This window comes from Gossypium arboreum, chromosome 11 (assembly GCF_025698485.1).
Source record: "Gossypium arboreum isolate Shixiya-1 chromosome 11, ASM2569848v2, whole genome shotgun sequence".
Taxonomy (NCBI): Eukaryota; Viridiplantae; Streptophyta; class Magnoliopsida; order Malvales; family Malvaceae; genus Gossypium; species Gossypium arboreum.
This window is the reverse complement of record NC_069080.1, coordinates 29,793,411-29,809,523: the sequence shown is the minus strand read 5'-3', so window position 1 is coordinate 29,809,523 and position 16,113 is coordinate 29,793,411. Positions and strand designations below refer to the sequence as shown.

General features: G+C 34.8%; 1 protein-coding gene across 1 annotated transcript; it reads right to left on the bottom strand.

Moving 5' to 3' along the window:
* Nucleotides 1-10,327: 10,327 nt before the first annotated feature.
* LOC108468749 (uncharacterized) lies at nt 10,328-13,615 on the bottom strand. Its single transcript, XM_017769630.2, has 5 exons — nt 13,129-13,615; nt 12,666-12,893; nt 11,962-12,045; nt 11,621-11,750; nt 10,328-11,510 (listed from the first exon to the last, which is right to left on the bottom strand). Exons 1-5 carry the CDS (start codon nt 13,446-13,448, stop codon nt 10,641-10,643), a joined length of 1,632 nt encoding a protein of 543 aa, XP_017625119.1. The 5' UTR covers nt 13,449-13,615; the 3' UTR covers nt 10,328-10,640.
* Between the last annotated feature and the right edge of the window lie 2,498 nt (nt 13,616-16,113).

The following is a 16,113-nucleotide window of genomic DNA, read 5'->3' as shown; positions in this document are numbered from 1 at the left end:
CACTCCTCAAGTTTTCAATATTTGATAATACTTGCATATAGGATAAACAAACTGTACGCTGAGTGATAAAACTCAATGGTATTTTCATGATTCAATTTATATAAACGGATGCATGGACATGACAAGAGTAATCAATGCATGATCAAGATTCAACCATTTCAATCATATCTTCATGACTCATATTCCAATTTCATATACCATCTTAACTGGTAAATCAAGATAAACATTTCATGTTATACTTTCTAATAACAAAATAAAATCATTTTCTTTACAATTCATGCCAACTCAATCCATCATTCATGTATATAAGTTGTTAGAATTAAGTGACCTGAATCCTTATTTAAATAAAATACAGTGGTAAAATAAAATAAAAGTAAAATCCATATAAAACTACACTTGTTTTATTTATTTGATAATAAGGTTTGTTAACTCTTATTAAACTCCATCTATTTTATATTGATTAGAATAAGGTGTTTCAATCTTACTACACTCCTATTAGAAAATGGCTTTACAAAACCTATAAATAGACATAGTTTATTCCTCTTGTATTAATTCGAATTCGACATAGTAAATTTTCTTCTCCTTTACCCGTGGTTTTTTCCCGAAAAGGGTTTCACATAAAATCTATATGTTCTTTATTTTTATTTCTCTTTTTTTTGTGATATATTGTCATTACCGACGTTCTTTTTTCTTTACAAATTGGTACTAGAGCTTCCGGGTTGTTCATCTCGATCACGATAATGGCATCTTTGAAGTATGAAATTTCGCTGTTGGATCGTAACACCAGATTTGCATTGTGGCAGATAAAGATGCAGGCAGTTCTTGCATAGATGGACTTAGAGGAAGCCTTGCTAGGGGTAAATAAGATACCTTCGACATTGACGGAGGAAGAGAAGAAGCGCAAGGATCAAAAGGCATTAACACAGTTACATCTGCATTTGTCTAACGAAATTTTACAGGATGTGATGAAGAAGAAGACCGCAACTGGATTATAGAAGAGGCTGGAGCAAATATGTATGTAAAAAATTCTAACCAGCAAACTGCATATGAAGCAACGTCTTTATGCTCATCGTTTGGAGGAAGGTACATTTGTATATGAACACTTAACAATGTTTAAAGAAATTCTCTCAAACTTGGAGGCCATAGAGGTTCAGTATGATAAGGAAGATGTAGAGTTGATTCTACTTTGTTCGTTAACCATGTCTTATTTGACCTTTAGAGACATTATTTTATATAGCAGCGAGTCTTTCACAGTTGATGAGGTTTATGATTCTTTGGCCTCGTATGATAAGATGAAGCATCTTGTGGTTAAAATCGACTCTCAAGGTGAGGGTCTCATTGTTCATACTAGACAATATTAGAATGCTGATGATGATTGTGGACGGACACAGGAATGAAATCCTCGCGGTAAATTTAAGGGTAGATCGAAGTCTTCAAATGGAGGTAAAACTTGTAACTTCTGTAAGAAGAAAGGGCACATTAAATCTAAGTGCTATAAGCTGCAGAATAAGATCAAAAGGGAGGCTGTGAATTAAAAGGGAAAACAACCAGAAAATTCTGATGAAGCTGATGTTGTAGAAAATTACAGTGATGGTGAACTTCTAGTCGCTTCTGTCAACAATTCTAAAGTGAGCGATGAGTGGATCCTTGATTCGGGCTGCACCTTCCACATGAGTCCCAATCGGGATTGGTTTACAACTTACAAAACAATATCTGAAGGTGTTGTTTTGATTGGAAATAATGCTTCGTGTAAAATTGTAGGTGTTGGAAAAATTAAAGTTAAGATGTTTGGCGGAGTTGTCAGAACACTTAGTGACGTACAACATGTTCCAGAGTTGAAGAGAGATTTAATTTTGTTAAGTACTTTTGATTCAAAAGGGTACAGATACACAGCTGAAAATGGGGTTTTAAAGATTTCCAAAGGTTCCCTTGTTGTGATGAAAAGACAGAGAAAGACTGCCAAGTTATATGTTTTACAAGGTTCTACTGTTACTGGCAATACAGCTGTCGCTTCCTCTTTCTTGTCAGATGATGATTTTACTAAACTTTGGTATATGCGCTTAGGGCATATGAATGAGAATGGCATGCCAGAATTGAGCAAAAGAGGACTTCTTAATGGGCAAGGAATTTGCAAACTAAAGTTTTGTAAGCACTGCATTTTTGGGAAGCAAAAGAGAGTTCAATTCACCAGAGGGATCCATAACATGAAGGGAACGTTGGAGTATATTCATTCTGTTCTGTGGGGGCCATTCAGAGTGCCTTCGAGAGGTGGAGCTAATTATATGCTAACTTTTATTGATGATTTTTCTAGAAAGTTTGGGCATTCTTCCTGAAGCAGAAAAGTGATGTGTTTTCTACATTTAAGTCTTGGAAAACTATGATTGAAAAACAGGCGAGAAAACAAATAAAATACATCCACATAGATAATGGCTTAGAGTTTTGTTCTGATGAGTTTAATAAACTGTACAAGTCAGAAGGAATCATGAGACAATTGACAATTCGTCATACTCCACAGCAAATTGGCATTGCAGAACGAATGAACAGAATGATCATGGAGAAGGTTCAATGTATTTTGTCAAATGCCAACTTACCAAAGTCGTTTTGGGCCGAAGCAACCTCTATTGTATTTTTTTTATCAATCGATCTCCATCCGTCGCCATTGAGAAAAAGACTCCACAAGAGGTATGGGTTGGTAATCCTGCTAATCATTCTGATTTAAAAATCTTTGGGCGTCCTGCGTATGCTTATGTTGATAATGGAAAATTAGAACTGAGATTCATTAAATGTGTTTTTCTTAGTTATAAAGCTGGTGTAAAAAGGTATAAGTTATGGTGTCCTAAAAATAGAAATGTTGTGATTAGCAGTGTGACAGCCCAAAATTGACCCTAGTCGGGATGTGGTTTCGGGACCACAAAATCGAGGCATAAAAATAATTTATAATTTATTTTGATGCCTATAATATGTGTTAATTCATGTGTGACATTTTTGATGTTTCGATTTAGAGTTATAAATGTGAATTTCACTAGAAAGGACCTAGTAGTAAACTTTGAAAGTATGATGGGGAAATGTGTGATGACTAGTTGATAATGCATGCAAAAATAAGGGATTTGCATGTCAAATTCCCCCCTAACATGAAGTGGCCGGCCATGACAAGAGAGTATGGGCTAAACATGTCATGAAACATGTTTTGTTGGTGCATTAGGGTGAAATAATAAACAAAGGTGTATGGGTGATAAAAGAATGAAAAAAAAATGTGTGTGAGTATGGTATCCCCCCCCCTTACCGTGAGTTGAGAAAGAAGGAAGAAAAAAAAATGTTGTGTTCATCCTTTCTCATCTTTTTGGCCGAAAATCATAAGGAGGAAGAAAGGGATTTTTGCTCCATTTTTGGTTTAGAAGAGAACTAGAAGGAGATTTGGCAATACTTGTACCAAGATTAAGGTATGTATGAGGTTGTGTCATGAGATTCATGCATGTTTTAGTTGCTAACTTGATGTTCATGTTAGCCCATGGTTCAAATCCTTGTTGTGCCATGGAAATGGTATTTGGCCAAGGTTGATATTGTGTTAAAGCCATTGCATGCTAAATGTAAAGCTTGTTGATGATGCATGTAATGATGGATTGACTACTCTTGAAATTTCCTTTAGCATTCTTGAGTAAGACATTGAATTCTTTGTTTAACCATGACCGAAGTTTAAAGGGTATGGTTGTGATGTATTCGGCCATGGTGCATTCATGAGCATGATTTATGCTTGTTATATGATTGGTAAAAATTTGTGTTTTGGATGGTTATGAGCACCTTGAGATTCGGCCTTGCACCTATATGTATAGATATGTTTGCACATGATGTATTGGTATGACATATATGCTATCTCAAAGTATATATTTTCTTGTGATGATGTTTCGATTATAAAGTAAATGATAGATGTGTATTGAGCTACAATATGTAATGCATTAGCTAGTAAAATGTGTGCCATTCATGTGTGGTATTAAACATGTAGTTGGCCTCGACATCAACATGCATAATCGGCCCATGAAAGAGTACCTAAGATGTTGTGTATATTCGGCCATAGCTAAGCATGTTGATGGCTTTACATCGACTTAGAACAATCGGCCACATGAGTAAAATGAGTACTTGATGCTATATTATAATTATTGAGCTTAAGTATGTGGATGTAAGTGTGTGCGGTCTTATAAAGGCTAAGTACCTTGGATTCCCCTTTTGATATTCAAAACGATTAAATCAATTTATTTGTTAACATAAAGCTCAAGAGCAAAGGGAACTAGCTCCAATAAAGGAAAGGAAAAGGTGGTTGAATAGTAGTTGGAAGCGCCGACAACCTCCAAGGTAAGTTTTCGAGTATCGAACTTAGATTTTGATTCGATTGGATGAAGTAATAAGCAATCGAAATTGTGCCCTTGTATGTGGCCATTGAGCGAAATGATATTTCTTATTAAGTGAATTGTGCATAAAAGTTTTGTTATGAAATTGAAACAAAGATGTGTATGAATGTGCGATTGTGATATCCGGGCTAAGCCCAAGGCAAATGTGCGGTGTGATATCGGGCTAAGCCCAAGGCAAATGTGCGATGTGATATCGGGCTAAGCCCAAGGCAATTGTGCGAGTTATGATATCGGGCTAAGCCGAAGGCAATTGTGCGAGTTGTAATACTCGGGTTAAGTCCGAAGGCATTTGTGCGGGTTACCATAACCGGGCTATGTCCCGGCGTTTGAACAGTAGCTATATCCGGTTAAACTCCGAAGGTATGTGATTTGAGAATTATGAACTTGCTGTAAAATTTTCAGTTAATACGCTTGTGAAATTCCCAACAACAAGGTGCGTTTGTGTGTGCTTTGCACAATGTGAGTAAGTGTGTATGAGTAATCGCTCCAATGATAAATGAGCTATCGGCCTTGACTAAGCCGTTATTTGTGTATGAATATAAGAGTTGGGATTGTGAAGTCGCATGTCATTGAGAAATTGTGCATATGAATTATTGTTTAGCTACTTGAATGCTATGCTTTGGTTGTGTGTAAATTTGTGGCTCAAAACTTACTAAGCATAAATTGCTTACTCCGTTTCTTTGTTTCTCTGTCTTATAGATTTTGCTCGTTAGCGATTGGATTCGGGATCATTGAAGTGAAGTCATCCACACTATCAAAACCCTTTTGGTACTCTTTTAGTCGAACCTTGGATATGGCATGTATAGGACTACCCTTGGTTGTTTTCAAGTATCTTTGTGATGTATATGTATGCGGCCATGCGAAAATGGCTCGTAAAAGTGGAGTATGGCATTAGACCATTTGAAGTCGTGCTTATTGTAAATATATATATGGTTTCATGATGTGATTATGAATTGGAATGGGAGTGTTGGTCACATGATCAGCCATTGGAATGGCTAAATATGATCACATGTGGACCTATGTATGACAAGACTATAGTTGGACCATGGAAACCACAAAATAGGTAAAGTTTACCTTGAAAACAGATGCTGCCAGCTGCAGTGACGTGGATGTGTAAAATCACTAAAAATAGTAAGAATGGTATTAAATAGTGAATAAATTATGTAATCGAACCTTGATGAATCTACTTTCATATGAAAGTAACGAAACGATCATATGAATAGTATACTAAGAGATATTAAAGTTCTCGTGAGACAGGGCCAGAACGGTTTCTGGATCCCCTGTCTCGACTTTGAAAATTTACCATAAATTACCCAGAAGGAATTAGAGGTCATGCCTTATATGTGCAGATTTCCTTTTGAGTCTAGTTTCGTTAGAAACAAACGACATCAGTATTGAAGCCCTGTACAGAGAGATATTCAAGTTGTAACTCGCTAAGGTCAGTGTAGTCGACCCCTGCAACATGGGTGACTTTAACTAATAAACTGTACCAATTGGCCCAACCAAAAATTCTAGAAATAAATCCATGGATGGATATATGAGTCTAAATTTAGGGAAAATTTACGGAATCAGTTTCCAAGTTTTGAAACTCGAGATATGCTTTTTAAGGCGACAGTGACGCAGTTCTCCAGCCTGTCTGGAAATGTCAAATTGGTCGGTGCTATAAGTGGTTTTGGCTCGTTAACCCCTCGTGACCGACACCGGCAACGGTCTCGGGTTCGGGGTGTTACAAGCAGAGATGTTGTTTTTGATGAAACTGCTATGCTACCTAACTTATCTCTTAAAGACTCTTCTAATAAAGAAAATCAAAAACAAGTGAAGCATCAGTTTAATACAGAATCTACAATAGAGTCGACTCCTCAAGCCAGTACAAAAATTGAGAATAGAGTTACTTTTTCACCACAATACTCTATCGCCAAAAACAGAACTAGAAGAGAAATTAAACATCCAAAGAACTATGCCAAGGCTGATCTAGTTGCTTATGCTTTAAATGTGACTGAAGATACAGATGCGAACCAAGAACTATCTAATTATTCTGAGGCGGTTAGCTATGAAGACTCAGAAAAGTGGATGTTTACTATGCAAGAGGAGATGGAATCACTGCACAAAAACAGAACATGGGATCTTGTGAAACTTCTTAAAGGTAAAAAGCTTGTTCGTTGTAAATGGCTGTTTAAAAAAAAAGAAGGGACTCTAGGAGTTGAAGAATCTAGACATAAAGTAAGGCTTGTTGCAAAGGGTTATAGTCAAATTCTAGGAGTGGACTTCATAGATGTGTTCTCCCTAGTTCTGAAGCATAGTTCGATTTGAGCTTTGCTTAGTATTGTGGCCATGCATGATTTTGAGCTTGAGTAGTTAGACGTAAAAACTGCATTTTTGCATGGAGAACTTGAGGAGGATATTTACATGCAACAACTAGAGGGTTTTACAATCTCATAAAAAGAGAAGAATGTTTGTTTGCTGAAAAAGTCTCTTTACGGTTTGAAATAGTCACCAAGACAGTGGTACAAGAGGTTTGATTCCTTTATGACTTCTTATGATTTCAAAAGAAGTAGTTTTGACAGTTGTGTTTGCTTTAAGAAAAATAGTGATAGTTCTTTTGTGAATCTACTTCTTTATGTTGATGACAAGTTGATAGCAGCAAAAGGTAAAGGAGAGAAAAGAAAGGTTAAAGCCCAACTAAGTGAAGAATTTGAGATGAAAGATTTGGGACCAGTAAAGAAGATAGTTGGTATAGAGATTCTTAGAGATACAAAATCAAGTAAATTGTACCTAAGTCAGAAGGGGTACATTGAAAAAGTTCTTTGTAGGTTCAATATGCAAAGTGCTAAGCCTATTAGTACTCCTTTAGCAGCCTATTTCAGACTTTCATCGGCTTTGTCTCCACAATCAAATGATGAGATTGAATATGTGTCACATGTTCCATACTCTAGTGTAGTGGGATCTCTCACGTATGCTATGGTTTGTTCACGTCCAGATTTATTATATGCAGTCAGTGCAGTTAGCAGATACATGGCGAATCCCGATAAAGAACATTGAAAAGTAGTTCAATGGATTTTAAGATACTTATGAGGTACTAGTGATGTTTACTTACAGTTAGAAAGAACTAGAGATGGAGTCATTGGGTATGTTGATGCTGATTTTGCTGGAAACCTTGATAGAAGAAGATCTCTCACAGGTTATGTCTTTTACAATTGGAGGTTGTGCAATTAGTTGGAAAGCCACTTTGCAAACTACAGTCGCTTTGTCTACTACTGAAGCTAAGTACATGGCGATTACTGAGGCTTGTAAAGAAGCTATTTGACTGAAAGGACTCTTTAGTGAACTCAATGAAGACCTTCAAATCAGTACAGTATTTTGTGATAGTCAGAGGGCAATCTTCCTTACAAAAGATCAAATGTTTCATCAGAGAACAAAACACATTGATGTTCAGTATCATTTTGTTCGTGATATTATTGCTCGTGGTGATATTGTTGTGAGCAAAATTAGTACTCATGAAAATCCTACAGATATGATGACTAAGTCACTTTCTATAACTAAGTTTGAGCATTGCTTAGACTTGGTTGTTGTTCATTGTTGAAGTTAAACCCTTAAGGGGTTCTATGGAAGAGGTGGAGAACTTGTTCGTTGAGAGTTCGCGATGAAGAACTTGTTCGTTGAGAATTCGTGTCAAGGTGGGGATTGTTAGAATTAAGTGACCCGAATCCTTACTTAAGTAAAATACAGTTGTAAAATAAAATAAAAGTAAAATCCATATAGAACTACACTTCTTTTATTTTATTTTAGAATAAAGTTTTTTAAACCTTATTAAACTCCATCTATTTTATATTGATTAGAATAAGGTGTTTCAATCTTACTACACTCCTATTAGAATATGGCTTTACAAAGCCTATAAATAGACATAGTCTACTCCTCTTGTATTAATTTAAATTCGACATAGTGAATTTTCTTCTCCTCTATCCATGGTTTTTTCCCAAAAGGGTTTCCACGTAAAATCTGTGTGTTCTTTATTTTTATTTCCTTTTTTTTTTGTGATATATTGTCATTACTGACATTCTATTTTTTTTACAGTATATGCCAACTTGATAGTCTATCACATTTGATAATCCATGTGAACATATAACACCACACCTTCAATTAGCAATTTTAATTCACTTTCATTTAATGTCAAATGATCGTTCATTTTACGATCTCATTCTCTCTCGAGTCTATTGACTCATTCATTTCCAAATCGGCCCCCAAAGCTTGTTTTTAACTAGTTCACATGATCTTTCACATGCTGTCAATTATCATATTTCATATCTCATGTATATAATACAAAGTTCAATCACATTTCACATCAATAATCGTTTAGCCAATTTACGTTTTATAACCCCTATTGATAACCTTTCACATGTCCACTCTACATTTCACATTTCACATGTCCACTCCACTACCTTAGTTTTCCACAACTAAGGATTTTCTCAACTTCACTAATTTGATAACATTTGAGGATAAAGTTTAACCTTACAAATACCCTTAAGGTTTCTACCTAAACCTTAAGACATAAACCCTCTCAAAGAGATACAAAGAAGCAAACAAAAAAACAATCCTTACAAGATCAAAGTGTTTGCAAATTAAGCTCAATTACAAGTAAAAACGCTTGAGCTAATAGAATAGCAATGAAGCTTACAAGTATATGAAAGAAAAGTATGAAAATATTTGGCACAAAGGTTGTTTGATTGATCTTTTTGGATGGAATGCTTTCTTGTTATTGTAGGACTTTTAGAAGATGATATTTATACCCTTTCATTCATTTCCAACGTTAGGGTTGTTGTGGAAGTTAATAGAACCGTTGAGATGAAAATACCAGTGCATTTAATTCACTTGCAACAAAAAGTATCGATATTATTTTGAAAAGTATCGATAATTTTAGCATTTAATGCCATGATTTAGTGACTGTTAAAACTGATAAAATTGATACTAGGATAAAATTATCGATACAAAATAAAAGGTATCGATATTGGATCAATACTTAATGAATACCTCAAAATGGCAGAATGCTAATTTCATTTTGATACTGAAAAATGTATAGATAAAATGTGTCAAAATCGATACCATTTAAAATTTATCGATACCTAACAAAAATGTGTCGATACCGTATCGATACTTGGTAACTCATTTTCAAGTTAGTAGCCTATAATGGTATTATCGATACTTGGTAACTGATTTTCAAATTAGTAGCCTATTTTGGTATCGATTTCTATAAATTTATCGATACCTGACAAAAAATATTGGTAGTGGATCGATACTTTTTGACCTAGAGCATTTTTAACTTGTTTGAAAATCTTTTGAAGTGTTGTTTTAATTTACTTGGCCTTGAAAATTTTTCTAAATATAAATTTGACATTTTTATATTTTAGAAATAATTTTGAAGTACAATTTACCAAGTGTTAATTAATTGATTTTATTCAAAACATAATATTTATTATATCAAAAAGATTTTGTCAAATAAACCTCGGATAAACACTAAGAGTAGGCAAATGAATGATCCTAAGCGTCCTATGAAACAACATTTAATAACCTTCAAACATAACTTTTAATAACCATGATTGTAGTTTAATTTGTCTTGGGGGAACTGCAAGGGTTTTCTTAACCAAATCCGACTTAGGGTGGAAACATGCTTTTAATGTTGGGCCATGGGCTACTTTCTTTTTGGGACCTATAAGATCTTCCTTTTATTTTCACGACTGCTAATGCAAATGTTCAAACCAAGAAAAGCGTTATGTTTCTTTGTGGCTTAACAGTTGTAAGTAAATCTGGGAATGGTCTGTGCTTGCTATGGTTTAAAGTTGAAAGTTTACTCATTATTTGAGGGTTTAATATAATAACATTGTTTTTATATTTATATCTACACTATATAATTTATATCTGAACTGCAACTATTTATGACTCAACCACAGATTTTTAATATACCATAAATGTAAACCTCAAAGGTTTCATGAAAACGGGGCTCGGCAAGTATCCAAAATATTGCACCCCCTATTTTAATCTACTAAACGCTTAACACACAAAAGCAAGCCAACAGTGGCTTGACAGCAGTAATAGGAAGAATGGGAAACTGTTTCTTCAGATAGTTTGCTACTAGATACAACCACTAAACAAAATATTTGGATACTTCCACTGTGCCGATAAAAGCATCATCATAAACTCTATCCTAGTTTGACAAAAAGGTAACTTGGTGATGAAACTGCTTCTTCAAAGTGCTTTGTTTCGAGGCCTCAATCTTCTAGCAATACAGTCCATATTAGTTCCAGAAGTACAATGCTTCAGGTTGGCCTTGGACTCCTTCCGTGATGATATGTTTTCTGCAGCCTCATCTGACACACTCCCATTTGCGCCCAGTAACCCTTGTTCATCACAATCCTTGCCTAGTTGACGCCTTTGCTTCAGTTTTGCAGCATTACTGTCGAGGCTATTTCCAATAGCAGATGCAGGTCTCTTTATAAGATTTGGACTACTCTCGGACACGGCATAGCCTTCATCTACATTTTTGCCAGCACCATCCAAAACTGTCTCATCATGGGTCCGGTCGCTTCCCCACACCTGTTTTAGTCTTCCGGCAATACTGCCAGGGGTTGATTCAATGGAAGATGCATGCTTCTTTTCTGGTCTAGTTTCCAATGTCACAGGACTATCAACGGGTTCTTTGTCAGTGAAATCCAACTCCTTTTCATGTTGACATATGAATTCATCATCTCTCTTGTTCCCGAAATCAAGGTTGATCTTTGTAGACTCCCCTTTCTCAAACTCTGTTTCATTCTTTGAGAATACCAATGGTTTGCTTGCAGGATTTTGATAGATAATCGAAGTATTTGGTTCTGGGTATGCTTCTTGTTCTTTTTTCTCACTGCTCAAGCCATCCTCTCCAGATTGAGGCTTTGATGTTACAAGCTGATTATTATCGATTGCAGGAGATTCTTCTGAAGGCAATTCCGGAGCTGGAAAGGAAAGTGACCTCTTAGCAGAAACTTGATCAGTATTATCTGAGTTCTTTTCAACATTGGTTTGCACATGCCGGGTTTGGATGAGATAATGTGCAACTGACTTGAAGCCCATTTTTGTTATCTGGAAGGTGGATAAAGAAGCTTAGACCTTTAGAAAAAATTAAATGTCTCTAAGCAACAACATGCACAAAAGATGGGACCTTTTTTTTATCAATGCAAATGATGACTTACCTTCCTATAAAGAGAGCCAGTAGGGGCCCATCCTTTTGCTTGCCGGCATAAACTACAGTTGCAAATCCCACGGCAGACTGGGCAAACCCAATTTGGGTTCTCATTGGCTTCAAGCACATGCTCCCCATATCTGCACATTTAGAACGCAAATTAACAACAAAACCACCACTAGAAGGAAATAACTATCTAGAACTAAAGGTTCAGAAAGATTTATAAGATACGATTCTAGCCAAAAGCTAGAAACATCAATATTTAGTTACATATGAACGGATATCTACAACTGCAGGACAAAACAAAGGACAGAGGTTAAGTAAGGCATACACATTAACAAAATTTCATACCTCATGTATAAACAATCTCCACAGAACTGTCCTTGGACCATATTGCATTTGCTACAGTTAGTACGATGACCAAGTGTTTTCTGCCTGCAACATAGCATTTTCCATCTTGTGACTAAATGAGATCAATTTAACAGCTTAGAGTCATGGTACAACATTTTCAGAAGTAATATACGAATAAAATATTATTTTCAAACAATGAATAATTGGTGCTGACCAATGTGGAAGCAGAAAAAAGAAGAAAAGGTAAGAAGATTGTCACAATTCACAATTCAAATGTTTCTCAAATTAACAAAGTAATAGTTACAAACTGAAAGGCTATCATACAATTTAAACCAAGTTAATGTCTATAGTTCTTATGTGACCATTGAAAATGATCAGATCAGAGGCAATGTGACGTAGGGGAGAACAATAATCAAGCAAAGGATCCTGCGTCTCAACACAACTACAACTGATTACAAGGAATTCAGATCAAAAGCAGTTTAAAAAGGGATAGTTCCTTTTCAAGCTCGCCTTCATTTTCAGAAGATGAAGGCGAAAAAACTAGAAAACTGAAAATTTGTATCGCCTAATCAAACTGTTCCCTTTTAGTTGAGCATGAAGTTAAAACTATTAATGTTGGCGGATAAGAATTGAAATTTGTTGTGCAGCCATATCATATTTCCATGGAAGATATAATGCAGATGGAATAAGAAAGATTCCTAGACCTGCATTGATGACAAGTCTTTCCTTTGACGGAATCATAAATCCGTCTGCCATCACGTCCATATCCATCCACAAAAAGTGTCCAGCTCCTCTCAGTGTTACCCAAAAGCTTCTCATGCGCTTCTGTATACACCTCTGATTTCCCTAGCTTCAGTTCCACATCCTCGAAAAGCTCTTCTTTTTTTGCCGAAACTGCCTCTGAATAGATCACTGGAGTAGTATTTTGCAACCTAACCAAATCCATCAAAATATTAATTAGTTCTGAACTTGCAATATTATCCGAAATTATAAGCTTCTTCCCTTTATTTTCCTTTTTTTTTAAGTAAAAAGGAAAAAGAATATAAAAGATATCTTTTTTTTTTTCTCTTTCATAGAGATTTTGGTAGTGTCTGCTTCTACTTAGGTCCAATGGGTATTCAAAAAGCCATATGGAAATAAAATACACAAGGGCAACAATGAAATCACCTCGAGGAGCGGCGAAGTTGGTCAGATGACGGCAAGGGAGAAGACAGAGGGGTAACTGGCGGCTTACCGCCAACACGTGGACGGCCGCGCCTTGAAGAGAGGCGAGGAGTGGAGTTGAGGAGGGAGTTGGAGAGGTCTTTGAGACCAAGCTGCTGCATCCTTTGAAGGTTTTCTTTGATCCGTTCTTCTCTGGACTGCTCATACAATGAGATTTTAGGGGTTTGGATTTTGCAGTCATTGTGGGGTTGTAGATGATATTGCTGATCCAAGTTGTTTGGTGAGGATTCAAGTGGTTGGGTCTCGTTTCCTATTGCTGCCATTGTTCTCTGCTTCTTTCTCTCTCTCTTGCTTTGGTGCCTCTTTTCAAGGTCTCTCGAGTCTCAACGGTCAAGTTTCGAGCCCCTTATGGTAGTGGGGAACAGGGAGACGGAGAGTTGGCCAGTAAATTAATTAATTAAAATTATACTGTACTATTTTAGTATTTTCCATAAAACAAATATTTATTATTTTATCATTCCATTATAAGTGCTGATAATATATATATATATATATATATAGATAATATTTAGAATTAGGTGTAATTTTTTTCAATTTATAAATAAAAAGATAATATATTTTAATATATTTAAATTTTTACATTGATAATAATATTCATATTAAAAAATTAAAACTCAATCGACTAATTTTGATGAATTAAATGTTGATGATTTGTCAACAATTTTAAATCCACAATTACATTATCAGGATATCAAATATAAATATAAATATAAATATAAGAATGGATTATTATTAATTAGAAAGAAAAAATTTCCACAACTAGGACATTTGAAATATAATTAAAAATAAATAAATAGATACATCTTAGATGGGATTATTATCAATTTCCATTATACGATTAGTAGAAAGAAAAAAATTCCACAAGTAGTATATTTATCTTTAAAATACACTTAAAAAGTAAATAAATGGACACATATCCCTTCTAATAATCTCTACTTAAGAAATTTTTATCAAATAATAGTTTACCCAATAATAATCCTATTGGAATGTGGAGTTTCAAGTAATTAAATTAAAGCCCATTAGGATTTCACCTGGAAGTGGGCCTAGCCATACATCTCAAAGTAAAAATGATGAAAGCAAGATGAGGTTAGGAGAGAAAAGCCTTGATATCTTGACGGGGGATTGCTTTCATTTGGGCTTTTGGATCCTCAAATATCAGCCCAAAATAATAGCATGTAAGCTTTGAAACTCATGAAGAATAGCAAGTAATTGAAAAATTATAAGAGGAATAAAACCCACTTGAGATGTATAATTATGGTGCGAGGACACCTTGTCACTTGTGCATTCCTTTGTGTATAATGTATTTCGATGGTCTTGAACCAATGTGCAACACCTCGTATCTACTTCAGAGGCCTATTCTAAATATGAATCATTACATCTGTTATTGGAGCAACTCGATCAATCAATTATTCATTTAAATTTCACTTAAATTCAAGTTATATGCATGCATATTAATGTTTCAAACATTTTTACATCACTACAAAAAATAAAATTTATTGAAAAAGAACAAAGATAACAAAACATGCCCTTACATCTCGAGACAATAAGTTAATGTCTCGAGATATTAGTCCCCTGAAACCAAATTTTGAATTTTTTTTGCAGGTCTTGAGACTTAGGGGTTATGTTTTGAGACCTATCCTCATGTCTCGAGACTTAGGGGTTATGTCTAGATACCTAGTCGCCTGTCTCGAGACTTTGGATCTTTAAGGCGAAGTTTAGCTATTGACTTCGAATGTCTTAAGACAAAATGACCTTTATCTTGAGACTTACCTACTATGTCTCAAGACCTGTTCTTGAAAAATCATCCTATCTTGAGATAGTTCGTTCTGTCTCAAGACTTAGTGCTCAGAACTACAGATAAAGGCTAAAAAGTGAAGAAAACTTAACAAAAACATGCTCAAAACATACCCAAATGGCTCGAAATGATACCAAACATATAGCCAACATATTTAATTCTAAAACACACACCTCTAACCAGGGATGACAATAAGGTCGAGCGATTTTTTGCCTGCCTCAAACCCCCTTGGTTGTAAGTAGTGCTATTTCGATAAAATATGAGTTGGATTTTACAGAATAAATAAAATGTGATTTATTAACGTTAGTAGGGAAGGTGGTAGAAAATCAAAGAAAATTTGAAAGATTGATATACTAATAAATATTAATATAGGGTATAGACTAATTTGTAAAGTTGTGAAAAGTGTTAAAGTCAAAGTGTGAAATCTAAAGTATAAAAGGATGAAATTGAATTGATAAAAATGTAAAAAGACAAGGAGTATAATTTTACCAAAGTGCATAGTGACTCAAGAGAGGAATTTTAAAGATTTTTAATGGGCAGCAAGGAAATTTAACAAAAAGATAATTATTAGATTAAGAAAAATTAGAGAAATAAAGAAATGTTGTCATAATGTGGGCCATTAGATGTCATGAGAAATTAAAAAGTCAATTTAGCCATTGAAAGTGGATTATAATCGTGCCATAATATATTAATTTATATTATTATATTATTATTTAGAATATTTTAAGCTAGTATGAAGAACTTTCTCTATAGTTTTTCTTCTTCTCTCATGTCTCCACCATTGTAAAAGAAAGATTTTTTTTTCTTTTTTTTCCAATCTAGTCCCTAATCACCATTAAAGACCCCTCTAAAATAAAAACCATCAATTTCTCATGGGAAACCTTAGTAAGATCAAGGTACCCATAAGCTAGCACTGTATTTATTTTGATTAGTTGAGCATGAAATTATTATATACAAGTGTTTTGATTTGTCATGTTTTGTGATATTGATGTGAAATTAAAAGAAAGATAAGAAAGAGGTTGCAAGAAGTGTGGACAAAGGAAAATAAATACATAAAGCTTGAAAGAAGATAGAAAGAAGTACAACCTAGTCAATTATGTAAATACTTTTTGAATCCTTCTTACCATATAAAA

Bases quoted from the DNA above. Each gene is read 5' to 3' on its own strand.
- LOC108468749 (XM_017769630.2), bottom strand. From the start codon at position 13,448: ATGGCAGCAATAGGAAACGAGACCCAACCACTTGAATCCTCACCAAAC. The intron at 12,894-13,128 runs GTGATTTCATTG...GGATTTGGTTAG, and splicing joins CAACTTCGCCGCTCCTCGAG to GTTGCAAAATACTACTCCAG. The intron at 11,751-11,961 runs GTATGAAATTTT...CTAAATGTGCAG, and splicing joins GGAGATTGTTTATACATGAG to ATATGGGGAGCATGTGCTTG.